Below are 14,874 nucleotides of genomic sequence, written 5' to 3'. Positions count from 1 at the left end.
CTCATTTTAAAATTAAGGGAATCCTATGTTGTTTCAATATCCTGAATCTAATTGCTTTTGCTGTAAATATGTATGCACAGCATGTTCATGTAAAAGCAGCAACAGAATCAGTTTCAAAGCTGCCTCCCAGCATAGCAGAGTTATCCTTAGTGAAAGCCCTCAAAACCTTTGTGCAGGTGGCAGGCTGTATTTGTTAAGGAAACCTCAAGCTTTGGCATTGTAACTGAAGACGAACCAACAGGTGTGTGACATCTGAGTGTGTGTGAGGCTCTAAAAGTGAGATGAAAGAGTTGGCTTCTCAGACTTCTGCAGATTTATAGTGCAAATTGTTACTCTTTCAGACGCCTGCTTCTGCCATGCCGCGCTCGTTTCTTGTTAAGACCAAACGGACGCTTCCTTTTAGCCCACCTAGGGACAACTTCAGACAGCAGGCTGAAACACACGCTGTGCAGTCTAGGATTGGGAATCCTGAAGACGCTCCACAACCTTTATGCCCTGGGATGAGAGACCTTTTGAATGATCCTTGCTCACAAATAGATGGATTGGCAGAAAGCTCTTACAGCGACCCAAAGGACAAGCTCTGGCTTTCAGGTATAAAACCATTTCTTGGTGCACCTCGCTCGTGGTGAGATCATTATTGTAATGATAATTTTTACATTATAACAGGACCATAATTGGCAATTAAAGAGCAAAATATAATATTTGTTGTACTTTTTAAAAGCTCTAAAAGTATAGCTTAAATTGATATTTCCCAAAGTTGGGGTGAAGACCCCACTTGGGGTTGCAAATCAGCAGAAGGTAAGCTAATTACCAAAAATCATAATAGTAAAGCATGTTCTATACATATTCCATATGCTATAATTGCTATAAATGTTAAAAGATATAAAAAGCTGAAATAACAAATAGAAAACAAATAGATAAAAGCAATATACCCACTGGTGATGTTGTTTGTGTTGTCACTATACTAATGTTTAATTGACTTAGTAGAAATGCTTGTAGACTAAACGGAGAGTCAGGGTCATGTGTTTCTTGCACTGCGATGTTGGTTGGAAGCTGAAAAGTTTGGGAACCACTGGTTTAGAAATCCTAATCCTTTTTATTTTTTGACTAAAGCCCCTGGGGAGAAAGGAGACTGTCCTCTGCCGATCTCTCAATGGTCATCAGACCAACAACAATCTGACAGAGAGAGAGAACTGGAGAGGCTTGTCTTCTTGTTGCTCAACCACACATCGCACACTGACCTCAAATCACCCACCAGGAATTGTCCACTCTGTGAGAAGGTGAGGATAACCACATTCTTATGAAACAAAGAATAAAAGACAGAACAAAATGTAAATACTGTGTTTTGTTATCCAAGCAAAACTATATGCTGATGATATCCTCCTATAATTTCACAAGACAAATTGTTGAGTATTCCAGCAGAAACAATTAACCCGTCTCAATACAAAGGTTTGAAAATGACTAATTCATAAAATGTGCCATTTTTTGTACTTGATCAGTTATAGTTTGAAGAGCTGGCAGAAAACATTTTCCATGGAATCATATTCTTATGAACAGATGATAACATTTGAAAATTTACATTATTAACATTATTTTAAATAGTATAAAGCATGTTTTTTGACCATAAATATATCTTAGACAGGTTCTAAAGAATATCTCTATTAATGCAAATTTTATTATTAGTAATTTAACCTGCTTTTGTTTTATGTTATGGAGTTCATGTCCTAGAAACATACTTGAATTGCAGTTTACTTAATTGAGTTTGTTTCAAGATGACAATTATGTACAATATAAGCATTATTAGCATTTTTTCTTATGTTGGAAATATGACTTACCATATCAGAGGGTGGCACAAGCATTCAACGGAAAAAAGGTTATCTGTCAGTTGCTTTCTATCGTTCATTTGCAAGTCCGGTCAATGAGAAGGGCACTTTCCTTTGTTGTACAGAGTGTACACACTGTGAGAAATTGAGCCTTGCACTGATGCGCTGAAATTGGCATCTGGTTCTCTGCTTTTTACTTAGTGCCAAACAGAACCACCTGGAGCTTTTTTAAATGAACCTGGAATATTTGATCTTCTCTAGTTTTAAATCTAAAATACATAGACTGATAAAACCTGCTCTGGATTAATAACTACTAATTGCAGATTGTTTATAGATTCTTTAAAACAGAATTTATGAAACACTGTAAAACAGAGGGGATTCTTAGTTTTATACTGAAAATAATTTAGGCGCAGAAGGAAGGGTGCACTTTATGCAAGAACCATCACTGATTAAATGAATGAAAAATGTTAAAACAAAAAGGAGAGAAATTGAGGATTTTAATATATTTCCCCGTTTTTTGGCAAAACTGTTCATTTGGATGTATATTGTCGAGGTGGTACAAAATAAATTTTAAAATCATTTCCATGTCTTAGGTGATTCCTTGAGGTACCATTTTACCTATTTCTGTGCAAAACGAATCTTCTACAAAACTGAACCTAATATGAGTTTATTTCATTTTTCTTGTCCCACTCTTTTCAGTCTCTTTCAGATGTCCTAATGTCAAGCAGTCACCCGCAGGATCGAGTGAACAACAACCACTCTATTCCTTTGACAAGATCGCTCACTACTACAGACATGTCCCATGTGCCCTTTGGTTTCGAAGCAGTTGGCAGCTACAGCAGAGCAAAGGTCTTTATCTCTTAAGTGTTTTTTTATTCAATCCTGGTCCGACGGGGACTATTCATAGCCTTTGCCTTTGTGTCCAGGAGCGGAACTTTGGCTGCAAAGTGTGTGGGAAGGTCTTCAAGCGCTCGTCTACATTGTCCACTCATCTCCTCATCCACTCTGACACGAGGCCATACCCCTGCCAGTATTGCGGCAAAAGGTTTCACCAGAAGTCTGATATGAAAAAACACACCTTCATACACACAGGTGAGGGGATACAAGAGAAAATGTCCTATTTATGGATCTCAAACTTTAGCATGAAACATGATGGCCTGGCTTATTTCTGCTCCCTGTTCAGGTGAGAAACCACACGTGTGCAAGGTGTGCGGTAAAGGATTCAGCCAGAGCTCCAACCTCATCACCCACAGCCGAAAGCACAGCAGCTACCGGCCTTTCAGCTGCTCCCGTTGTCAGCACACTTTCCAGCGCCGGGTGGACCTACAGCGCCACCAAGAGACACAGTGTGTCTATGGAGAAGTTTATACCCAGAACTGAGCACATCAAGTAACAAGGGCACAATTACATGGGCAATAGTGGAACTGTTTGTAAATAACCTTGAAAATTTTTGTATAATATTTAAAAGAATGTGCAGTATGTATATCTGTTTATACCAACAAAGATTAACTTGATCGCTCTGTGACCATTATTTTATCTTTTCTCAAGTGAGCTCATTCGATAACGATAATGGGATTATTTCTGAATCTATAAGGTGCATCCCCCTTTAAACTCATTTTCGGTTGTTGAAAATTAAACTATCACAAAATTGCTTAAGCTCACCTGTGCCCTTAGTACCCTTCTGATAGAGATTAGTCATCCATAAAATTCTACACTGAAATATGTAATAGAAAATATGCAAAAATAGAATATTGTCAGTTGCACTTCCCCTTACCATCACCAAACATGAAGTAGCATTTCAGCCTGCATCTTGCAACTATAATTGCACAAAATCAGCTTATGCAACCTTAAATAATACAGACATTAACATTTTTTATTCAGGGCAAACATTTCAGTTTTTTTAAATAACATTTCATTGAAATATTCTAAACAGTTACAAGTCTTGCCTGTAGTCGGTAACTTTTTTGATGTCAGTATTTAGTATAAATCATGATACCAGAGGATAAAGCTAATGGCACAGCACCTGAAAAGATTGTGAAAAGGAGCCAAGGACTGATCCCTGGGATACACAACAAAGCTGCTGTGCTGTTGAAGTGAAAGTTCTTCTGAATAACAGAAATGGTTCAGTTAACAGAAACCTATCATTTTAAAATAATAATAAACAAAATGTGTAATAATGTCTGCTCGATGTAACAGTGAGTAGAGTTTAACGGTTCATAAAATAGTGTTCCAGTGAAATCATTTAGGTTGGGATTGTTTTAATATTGAATTAGTCCACCGTGGTCTTCTTTGTCTTGGACCCTGTCAGACTAGCTGTTAGATTCAGCCTCCACTATTTAATCAGGATTTATACTAAATGAAGTTGCCAAGAGAGTGTTCTACTGTAGGTAAGAGATTAACTGCTTACAACCTTTAAACAGAACCTGGCTTCAAAAATCCCAAACTGTACCAATGATGTTAATTGGCTACAGCAGAATAAAATCCAGAAAAATTACAGACCTCACTAAATGTTGATCTTGTGTTTGCATGATGGCTTTAAAATGCAAACAAAGCTCTCAGAGATCCCTCTGCTGCCTCAGTGAGGCCCCCAAACGATTTATTTATGCTTTAAGCAAATACAAATATTTAACATCCAGCATTACATATTACAGCATTTGACTTCAACAAAGCACATTAGCATTTTTTTATACTGAAGTAAGATGGGAGTCTGGAGTTGAACGAATGGGTCAGCACAACTCAAAGGTGATGATGCTGTACTCTATGTTTGAGTCACTAACAACATTTTTAGGCCTTGTTAAATCCACATCTTTTTGTCTGCTGATTAGTTGCCACTTCAGAGATGACTTGGTGTTGAGTTGCCCACACCATCAAACTAGTGACTTTTCACTATGAATCAAGTGTGTCACCTTACAGAATGCTGCACATGATTAAGATCTACTGTATTGACATGTTTACAGGCCTCTCGCCTCTCTGCTGCACATAAAACGACACTCACCAGAGGTGCAAAAACGGCTCTGCACATGCAAGAAAGCAGCTGTGTTCTCGCACAAAAACACACAAAAGCTGTTGCAGCCTGTGTCCCAGTTCTCCACTCTCAGATTTGCAGGAGGAAATCCTGAAAAAGATAAAAGAATGCAACTGTTTAAACTTATCTGGGAGATCAGAGCTGAAAATCTGCAGGTGCTTTGCCTAATGGTGATACATTTTCTGGAATTGACAGAGCATCTAACCGCTGTAGTTTATTTTAAATGCACAGCTTTGAATTTAGGTTCAGTGTGTTCTCCCCAGCTGGTCTGCAGCTCTAATATCTTTAATATGAAAAGAGGGCAGAGTGGTAGATTGACTTCTGACTAAATTGATTAGCTATTATTAGCATTTTGTTGACATAGTTAGGTAGGTCCCATGTGTCAGAAAAATATGTGCTTAGCTAAACTTTGACAACACAAACAAAATAAAGGCATAACATCCTATGCCCATCACCTTTATTGGCCAAGACTGTGTGCACAAACAATGAATTTAATTTCGGTTTCAAGCGCTCACAGCATAGAGACATTAGGTAAAAAAATATAAACTTTATAGTAAATAAAAAACAAGGATAAAAGGAGCAGTATGTGTGTATGTGCAGCCAATTTTTTATGTAAAGAAACACCAAAAAGAAAGATTGTGAAAGTGGAAGTATGCTTATTTTGTTATCACAGCAGGGCTGACTACTCAGACTGTAAGGTGTTCATTGTTTTTATTAGAGAGGTAGCTTGGGTAAAGAAATTGTCTCGGTCTGAGCTGGTTTTTGCAAACAGTGCTCTCTAGCACCGACCTGAAGGTCAAATACCAAATAGTTTGCATCCAGGATGTGTCGGATCTGCAGCGATGTTAGCTGCCCTTTTCCTGACCCGTCGCAGTCTGGACCTGTCCTGTTTTGTGGATGATCCAAACCACACAGTGACGAAAGAAGACAGGACAGACTGAACTATGGAAGTATAGAAGATGACCAGCAGCTCCTGTGGAAGGTTGTACTTCTTCATTTGCCTCAGGAAGTACAGTCTCTGCTGGTCCTTCTTCCGAACAGTGTCTATATGCAATATCCATCATAGGTCCCTAAAGAGGGGGGTTCCTAGGATTCAGATGTGATCAACAGTCAACACAGTGCTGTTGAGGACAGTGAGGGAGGCAGTGTGGGGGGAGTTCTCCATTAGTTTACCGTCATCTCCACTGACTTGTATGGGTTAAGCTCCAATTGGTTCTGACTGCACCAGTGGACCTGCCAATCCACTTTCCTGTCTGTATGCACACTCGTCACTGTCCTGGATCTACTATTGAAAGTCGTGTCATCTCCAAACTTTAGAAGTTTCACTGAAGTGCAGTGGCCAATTAACTAGTTGAGCCTGGGACCGGGAGATATCCTTTATCAACCCAGATAAAGGATATCTGGGTTGATATTGCTGAAAGCTGAGCTGAAGTCCACAAACAGGGTCTGTACATCCCTCGGTGATGGAGGTGGTGCTGGATTAACTATACAGGTCCTTCTCAAAATATTAGCATATTGTGATAAAGTTCATTATTTTCCATAATGTCATGATGAAAATTTAACATTCATATATTTTAGATTCATTGCACACTAACTGAAATATTTCAGGTCTTTTATTGTCTTAATACGGATGATTTTGGCATACAGCTCATGAAAACCCAAAATTCCTATCTCACAAAATTAGCATATCATTAAAAGGGTCTCTAAACGAGCTATGAACCTAATCTTCTGAATCAACGAGTTAACTCTAAACACCTGCAAAAGATTCCTGAGGCCTTTAAAACTCTCAGCCTGGTTCATCACTCAAAACCCCAATCATGGGTAAGACTGCCAACCTGACTGCTGTCCAGAAGGCCACTATTGACACCCTCAAGCAAGAGGGTAAGACACAGAAAGAAATGCTAATATTTTGAGAAGGACCTGTAGTCTCAAGTTGACTGCATCACCTGTTTGTCCAGTAAGCAAACCGCAGGGGGTCCAGCAGGGGGCCTGTGATGTCCATCAAATGCTTCAAAACGAGACTCTCAAATGATTTCATGACCGCAGACATTAGGGCAGCAGGTCTGTAGTCATTTAACGCTGTGATGGTGTGTTTCTTGGGGACCGGGTTGATGTTGGAGTGTTTGAAGCAGGTGGGAATGTCACACAGCTCCAGAGACTTGTTGAAGATATGGGTGAAAATGCAGCAGTTGGTCAGTGCAAGCTTTCAGGCAGAAAGAGGAAATACCATCAGGTTGTCCTTGTGTGTGGGAGTGAGGTGTGAATGGTTAGTTTCCAAACCTATAGACAAAGATGTTGAGATCCTCAGCCAGTCGGGGAGTCATCACAGCATGGAGGGATGGTCTCCTGTAGCTAGTAATGGTGTTCAAGCTCCTCAAAACTGCTGCTGGGTCATTAGCTCAGATGCTGCTTTTTGGCTTCTCGCTGTAGTTTCTCTTAGCTGATCTCCTTGGTCAGTTTATTTCTTGCCAGCTTATACAGGGCCAGGTCACCACTGCTGTAATCCTCTTCTTTGGTCTGACCCAGCTTCCTCAGACGTCAAGTAAACCATGGCTTATTGTGGTTGTATGTGCAGAAGGTCTTGGTCTGCAAATATGTCCTCACAAAAACTGATATATGATGTCACAGTATCAGTAAATCCATTTAGGTCTGTGCCTGCAGCTTCAAAAACACTTCAATCTGTGCAGTCAAAGAACAGCTGTAACATCTACTTAGACGTATCAGTCCAGTTTTTGCCTGTAACTTGGAATGAGATGAAGAAGAGAGTGATCAGAGAGTCCTTAAGCTGCATGGTAAAATGCACGGTATACTTCTTTTATTACTGTGTAACAATGGTCCAGTGTGTTTTTATCCCTGGCGGGACACTTTACACATCCTTCGTTTTTCTGTGGTTCATTTCAGAGGTATGCGCTGTTAAAATCTCTAAGAAAAATGATGAGAGAGGTGTTTTTCTTCTTGTCAGTTATCAGGTAAGCTAGCTGTTTTTCAGCCTCTGATGTGCAGGCTTGTGATGGAATGTAAACACCAGCTAAAACAAACAAGGAGAACTACCTTGCTTAAGAAAGTTTATAAATATTAAATATCAATATATTTCTTTAGCTCATTTAGTAAAATTGTCAGGGTGTGACATTTGTGGACTTTGTTTGTGGCTTTGTGTTTGTTTACCCTTTGCTTAGATGTTTCTATTTGGTTTTTGTGTCATGTTTATTAGTTCTTTTTCTCCCTCTACTGCCTCCTAGTGTTTTCCTTCTTAAGTTCCTTTATGGTTGTTTTCTTATTATTTTACATGGTTTTTTATTATTATTAGGCCCGAGCAGGAAAACTGCAAGGGCCTATTGTAATCGCTCGAATTCTTATTAGGCCCGAGCAGCAAAGCAGCTGCGAAGGCCTATTGTAATCGCTCGAATTCTTATTAGGCCCGAGCAGGAAAACTGCAAGGGCCTATTGTAATCGCTGTGTTTCTTATTAGGGCCGAGCAGCAAAGCAGCTGCGAAGGCCTATTGTAATTCGAATGTTTATTATTAGGCCCGAGCAGCAAAGCAGCTGCGAAGGCCTATTGTAATTCGAATGTTTATTATTAGGCCCAAGCAGCAAAGCAGCTGCGAAGGCCTATTGTAATTCGAATGTTTATTATTAGGCCCGAGCAGCAAAGCGCTGCGAAGGCCTATTGTAATTCGAATGTTTATTATTATTAGGCCCGAGCAGGAAAACTGCAAGGGCCTATTGTAATCGCTCGAATTCTTATTAGGCCCGAGCAGCAAAGCAGCTGCGAAGGCCTATTGTAATTCGAATGTTTATTATTATTAGGCCCGAGCAGCAAAGCAGCTGCGAAGGCCTATTGTAATTCGAATGTTTATTAGGCCCGAGCAGGAAAACTGCAAGGGCCTATTGTAATCGCTCGAATTCTTATTAGGCCTGAGCAGCAAAGCAGCTGCGAAGGCCTATTGTAATTCGAATGTTTATTATTATTAGGCCCGAGCAGGAAAACTGCAAGGGCCTATTGTAATCGCTCGAATTCTTATTAGGCCCGAGCAGGAAAACTGCAAGGGCCTATTGTAATCGCTCGAATTCTTATTAGGCCCGAGCAGCAAAGCAGCTGCGAAGGCCTATTGTAATTCGAATGTTTATTATTATTAGGCCCGAGCAGGAAAACTGCAAGGGCCTATTGTAATCGCTCGAATTCTTATTCTTTTTTCCGTTGCGTCTTTGCGGGGCAATATGGGGACTTTGCCAAGCCCCTAGATGCACACGCTTTTACCCAAAATTGTCCCCCAACGAAAATTCTTGATCCTTAATGTCATCATCAGTGAGCGTGGCCTACCCACTTAGCCACGCCCAACGTGAGATAGCCCGAACCGTAAGTCGTAGAGATCTGAAATTTGGCACAATGCTAGAGCACCTCAAAACAAGAAAAAAAGTCTCTTGGGGGTATGCCCTAAAATGCACAGGAAGTCGGCCATTTTGGGTCAAAGGCCAATTTTTGCCCGTTTTTCACTTTTACTCACCTCGAACTTTAACGAACTCCTCCTAGGGATTTTGAGCTATCGGGTTCATATTTGGTCAACATGCAGTTAAGGGATGGGGGATTAAAAGTTATCAAAATCCTGAGTTTTTGGCCATGTTTAGGGGGCGTGGCCGGGCCACGAACTTGGCTTTCGGGCCGAAAGTGAAAAATTGCAATAACTTTCCCAACAAAATTCCAAATCACACCAAAGTTGGCATGAAGGAGGACATTCGGGTTCCCGACAATCCTATGGGGTCATATGCTGACAACATCAAAGCCACGCCCCCTCAGAACCGGAAGTCACTTTTTTCACTTGGAAAGGTGCCTCTCTGACCCTCTTGACCCAATCAACTTGAAAGTGTGTCAGAACACAGATAACTAGTGGGTCTAACTTCGTTTGAAGCACAGTAACTTTTCATAAAAGGGCGTGGCCGTGGCGGCGCCGCGAAATCAGACGTCACGCCATGGCCATACGTTTGGCTCTAATTTCCACATAGATCATCTGATCTGCACCAAATTCAATGTGATTGATCCTTGTCCAGTCCCCAACAGAGATCTGATGACATATTCGGTGGGCGTGGCCTAATTCCTACACAGCGCCCCCTACAAAAGTTCAAAAAATCAGCCCCAAGCCATGCTTTGACCGAGGAATCTGAAATTCGGTACACATATCTAACTTCTCAGGACCTACAAAAAAGTCTCTTGGAGCATTGGTCCAAACTCCACAGGAAGTCGGCCATTTTGGATTGAAGTTGCCATTTTGACCTTGTTTTGCCCGTTTCTAACCCGCATATCTGAGCGAACTCCCCATTAATAGGAAGGAGAGGGTACAGTCACCTCACTCAATCAGGAGTCAACAATATGCCTCGCCCTATCTGGGAGGGAGAGGTTACTAGCACATCACTTCCATCAGGCTTCTTCAGCATGCCTCTCCCTATCCTTAGGTTTCTGAACTACTCTGCAATGTTCCCCAGATCCACTTCCAGCATATCTTCTGTTTGAAGAAGATCTGTTGATGGACATGGTCAGTTCCTACTCATTATATGTGCCATATCTCTAGCTTTAGTCTCTAAGTCAGATGTGGTACATCATAATTAACTGTCAAATATTCTGAGACAGTCGCAATCAGTAGAATTGGTAGTTTTGTAGAGATTATGGTGTCCTGACATTACCAGAATTCTGATTGTTGAGGGTCACTGTAAACAAACAATGCTTTCAGAAATATCAAATATAATTGTTTATTTTTATCAATTTACAAAATGTCAAGTTAGCGAATCCAAACATACAGCCAAATCATTAAGATCTATCTTCAGCTTAAAGAAGAACAATAAATACTGGAAGTTATGGCATGGCCCCACACAACCCTGATGTCAACATCGTCAAGTATGTCCGGGATTACATGAAGAGACAGAGGGATGTGAGATAACCTACATCCACAGAAGATCTATGGTTAGTTCTCCAAGATGTTTGAAACAACCTACCAGCCGATTTCCTTCAAAAACTGTGGGCAAGTGTACCTAGAAGAATGTATGCTGTTTTAAAGACAAAAGGTAAATATTGATTTGATATAGATTTCTCTTTTGTTCATTCACTGCATTTTGTTGTTTGATGATAATAAATGATTAATACTTCCATTTTGAAAGCATTCTCTGTTTATAGCAGTTTTTTTCCACCTGCCTAAAACTTTTGCACAGTACTGTATTTATGCATGTATGCATGTATATGTACGCATATACATGTATGTATATATACATATATATATATATGTGTGTATGTATGTATGTATATATATATATATGTGTGTGTGTATGTATGTATATATATATGTGTGTGTGTGTGTGAATAATAACTATTCCTAAACATGATAAAAGATTGGAGACATGTATTACATTTTTGTCAAATTTCCTTTCCCCGTTCATGTTACTTTGCCAGGGGATGACAGAAATTCACTAATTACATTTCAGAAAGATCATCTTAACTAACATGAATTTATTTGGATGTGGGGGGAAGCCAGTGCACCTGGAGAGAACCCACGCATGCATGATGAGAACATCGGAATTTGTTTCCATCTTGCAGCCCCAAAACTCTTTTTCATTTTTAGTTCAAGCAGAAAAAGATAGAACCATGTTCATATGAATTTTAATTTGCTGCTATGCACTGTGAATTGCCAATTGTATAACAGATTAATGTATTTTTATATATCTTTCTCAAATGTTTTCTGCACTAGAAGTATTTCTTATGCATCATTGGTCTTAATACCTTAAAATGTAGATCAGGAAGACTTCTTAAGACTCCCTAAGTGTTTCTTGGCACAGGACACAAGAATTTCATGATAAAGGCTTGGTTCTTTGTCTAAGTACAAATAGTCCAGTAGACTGAATGAATTTTTTAATATTTTACAAAGGTCTTTCAAAATAGCCGTGTCACAGTTTTCAATCTTTTCTGGGTCAATATCTAAAAGATCTCCTTCAGCTTCTGACCACATTTTGCTAAACAGGTGCTCCTCAATTAAATCAAATACATTCTGACTGCACATGTTTCCTGATTCTTCTATGCAATGAGAAATAATTTTCCTGACGAGCACCTGCACAGCATTTTTAGATTTTTGTGCTTTTTCTCTTGCAGCTTCATACTGATCTGCCCCCTGCATGACCGAAAACTCTGGAGAAGTCTGTGTGCCTACATTCTCTTGGGTCTTGTCTACTGTTGACATTTGAGACAGGAAGGTGTCTGGGACAACCAGCTGTGGTAATGGGTCAACAGCTAACTGAATGGGTGCAGCCTTTGATGGGTTGGAACCAAACGTTTCTGCTAAAAAAGTCCTAAACCTTTGCCATACTATTTTGCAGAAGGGTTTGGTATCTTTTGTTGGAGTTTCTTCTTGGTCGGTAAAGATGCTAAAAATATCTGTACGCTCAGAATCTTCATCTTTATTTTCGTCTTCTGTCACATCTAGGCAAAATGTTTGGTAAATCTGTTGAACTTTGGAGTGAGAAATTTTACTTGGATAAAGGAGTCCAGGGATGTCCTTGCTGGATTCCTGGTGGGAATCCAAGTCTTGAGAAGAACGTTTCTGTTGTTGCTCAGACTGCACACCAGCAACAGGGATGTGTTCTGTTGATTTTTTCTTGGTCTCTGATACTTCTGGGACATGCATTGATGACAGAGGAACCTTTCCAAAACACTTTATACAAAAACCCTTCGTGGTAAACTTTTTGAATTTGGGTTTTGCACCCTTTGATGGACTTAGTGGTGAAAAAGTGTCTTTCTGTGTGACCTCTTTCTCATTAAAGAAGCTGAAAACATCTGTGCTCATTGTGTCTTCATCTTCGGTGACATCCAGGTTGCATTTTGGTGAACTTGTTGAGTTTGGGAGTCAGCTAACCCTGACCCTATGGATAAACATACAAAAGCAAGTACTTAGATTTTTTTCTTATTTATTTAACATATAATATTTAAACCAGATTGGTCCACAATAACACTATATACACATAACCAATATTTTAATCACTGACGTGGAACAAAGTCGCTGGAAGGCTCTGGCATCCCGACACGCTGGGCCCAAGTTGCTTCAACCCTGCGACGAGCAGCTTCGGATCGGTGGTGGGACTTTCCTCGAGGCATCTGCAAATTAACATTAAAGGAATAAATGCTAAAGGTATTCATGATTGAAAAAATATTACTTTAGTAGAATATGTTCACATTAATTTACCAAGATGTACAGTTCATCACAACATTGTGCATTTTTTCATAAATTACTGTACAACTAAAAACTGTTTGAAAAACATCAATTTAAACATTTAACAGCTTAAATAAAGTTGTACTAATTTTTGGAAAAGCAAATGAGTCAATAACGCCATAAAACATTTTGACTTTATATTAGGTACATGTTATACAGTTGCTGTTCTAATGCATGTCAGTAAAGTCCCCACAGTTTTATAAATAAACTGCAAGCAAAAAAGTCACAAAGTCACCCTGTGACACATTTAAAGTACATTAAGTAAATGACAATTACATTACAGTTATAAGATGTACATTGTATACCGTTTAGTTTGTTGCTTCACATTTTACTTTTTGCAAGTGAACAACCTGTAAACAAAGCCACGTGGGTGACGATCATTGCTCCCATTGGACAGAAATGACGTGGGCAAGACAGAGCACAGACCCGGAAATGTAGGAAAACAGCTGCATGAGACGTGCTGCGTGCAGCTCTTCTGTTCTGCATATTTGTTCCGTTATTACAGCTGCAATATTATCGTGAGGTTGAAGAGCAGCTCATTCAACACAGACTTTGAGACGTTCTAGTTATAAGTGTGGAACAGCGTTGAAAGAATACGTGCTGAACGCAGAAGAAGACGCTGTGCTCTGCGCGCGCACTCAAACATGGCCGGTGTTACAACAATCAGCTGCCCAGGTATGATTTCAGTATAACTTACATCTTAGCAATCGGTGGATTGTTAAGTAAAGAGAGTAAAGAGATGTACGTTTTCTGTAGTTGGTTCGGATCGGAACCGGATCATATTCAGACCATAGGCGAACCACACCAGAGTCCGTTTGGAAGCGGATACCGGTCCTTCTTGAGCTTCAAGCTCAACAAATGCACATTTAACTATTCTCTGTTTATGAAGTTGTAGCCTCATTAATTAACTTTACTTATTACTGACTAATTTATTTTAAATGATTAACTTTCATACGCTTCAATTCGTTATGTGCAAGCAACTCTGTCGTCATGTTAAGTCATGACAACGGATCCAGAACGTTACCTTCAACGGACCCGCTCTCTGTAGTTTTACCTAACGTCTCCTACCACGAAACTAAGCTTCACAGCAAGAGCAACAAAACTCACGGCAGCCAGCTTGTCTCCTCAAACTCTGTGTGCTTCACAAACGGTTTAAGGCAAAGACTGCAAAGTCCGGTATTTAAATAGCATATTTTATAATATAATTTCGAAATGAAACAAAGCCTAATTTTACTGATTTATAACAAATAAATGCACAAGCTAGCTTCAGAGTAATATTGCTTATTCATATGCCAAAAAAATAAGTATTAAAAATGCTTACCTCAACGGAAAAGGCTTGGTGTGTTCGACAGTAATCACTCTGGGTGGAGAGAAAAAACAGCAAGATTGCTCTTTCTTCTCGGAAGGGTTTTGGAAATAAAGGGTTTGGGGAATAAAGGGTTTGGGGAATACTTTGAGCTCACCAGAAGTTTACTCAAAGCTAGTCTGTAAAAGACTAAGGATTATTCGGCGGGCAAAACAGAAAAACCCCTCAGCCAACCAAGTTTTCAAAGAAAACATCACGTGATTCCATGCAACCAATAAACTTACAGAGCCTTCATTCAAATTTGAAATGGACCAATCACTTCGCTGCCAGTAAAGTCAAACTCTGTAACATCAAACTAAACAGGATACTTCACAATAAAAGTACATTTTGACAGGAAGTTCATTAAAACTGCCAACTTCTAAACAATTTCTTTTATATGGTTTATTTATTTAAAACCAGTCATTAATACAAGTGGAA

General features: G+C 39.6%; 1 protein-coding gene across 1 annotated transcript; it reads left to right on the top strand.

The window, feature by feature from the left end:
- The first annotated feature begins 313 nt into the window (after positions 1 to 313).
- LOC124864969 (zinc finger protein Gfi-1b-like) lies at positions 314 to 3,861 on the top strand. Its single transcript, XM_047359918.1, has 5 exons — positions 314 to 591; positions 1,114 to 1,280; positions 2,523 to 2,672; positions 2,750 to 2,915; positions 3,007 to 3,861. Exons 1-5 carry the CDS (start codon positions 357 to 359, stop codon positions 3,201 to 3,203), a joined length of 915 nt encoding a protein of 304 aa, XP_047215874.1. The 5' UTR covers positions 314 to 356; the 3' UTR covers positions 3,204 to 3,861.
- The last annotated feature ends 11,013 nt before the right edge of the window (positions 3,862 to 14,874 follow it).

This window comes from Girardinichthys multiradiatus, chromosome Y, assembly GCF_021462225.1.
Source record: "Girardinichthys multiradiatus isolate DD_20200921_A chromosome Y, DD_fGirMul_XY1, whole genome shotgun sequence".
Taxonomy (NCBI): domain Eukaryota; kingdom Metazoa; phylum Chordata; class Actinopteri; order Cyprinodontiformes; family Goodeidae; genus Girardinichthys; species Girardinichthys multiradiatus.
Note: the sequence above shows the minus strand (reverse complement) of the source record. Positions and strands in the feature narration are given on the sequence as shown.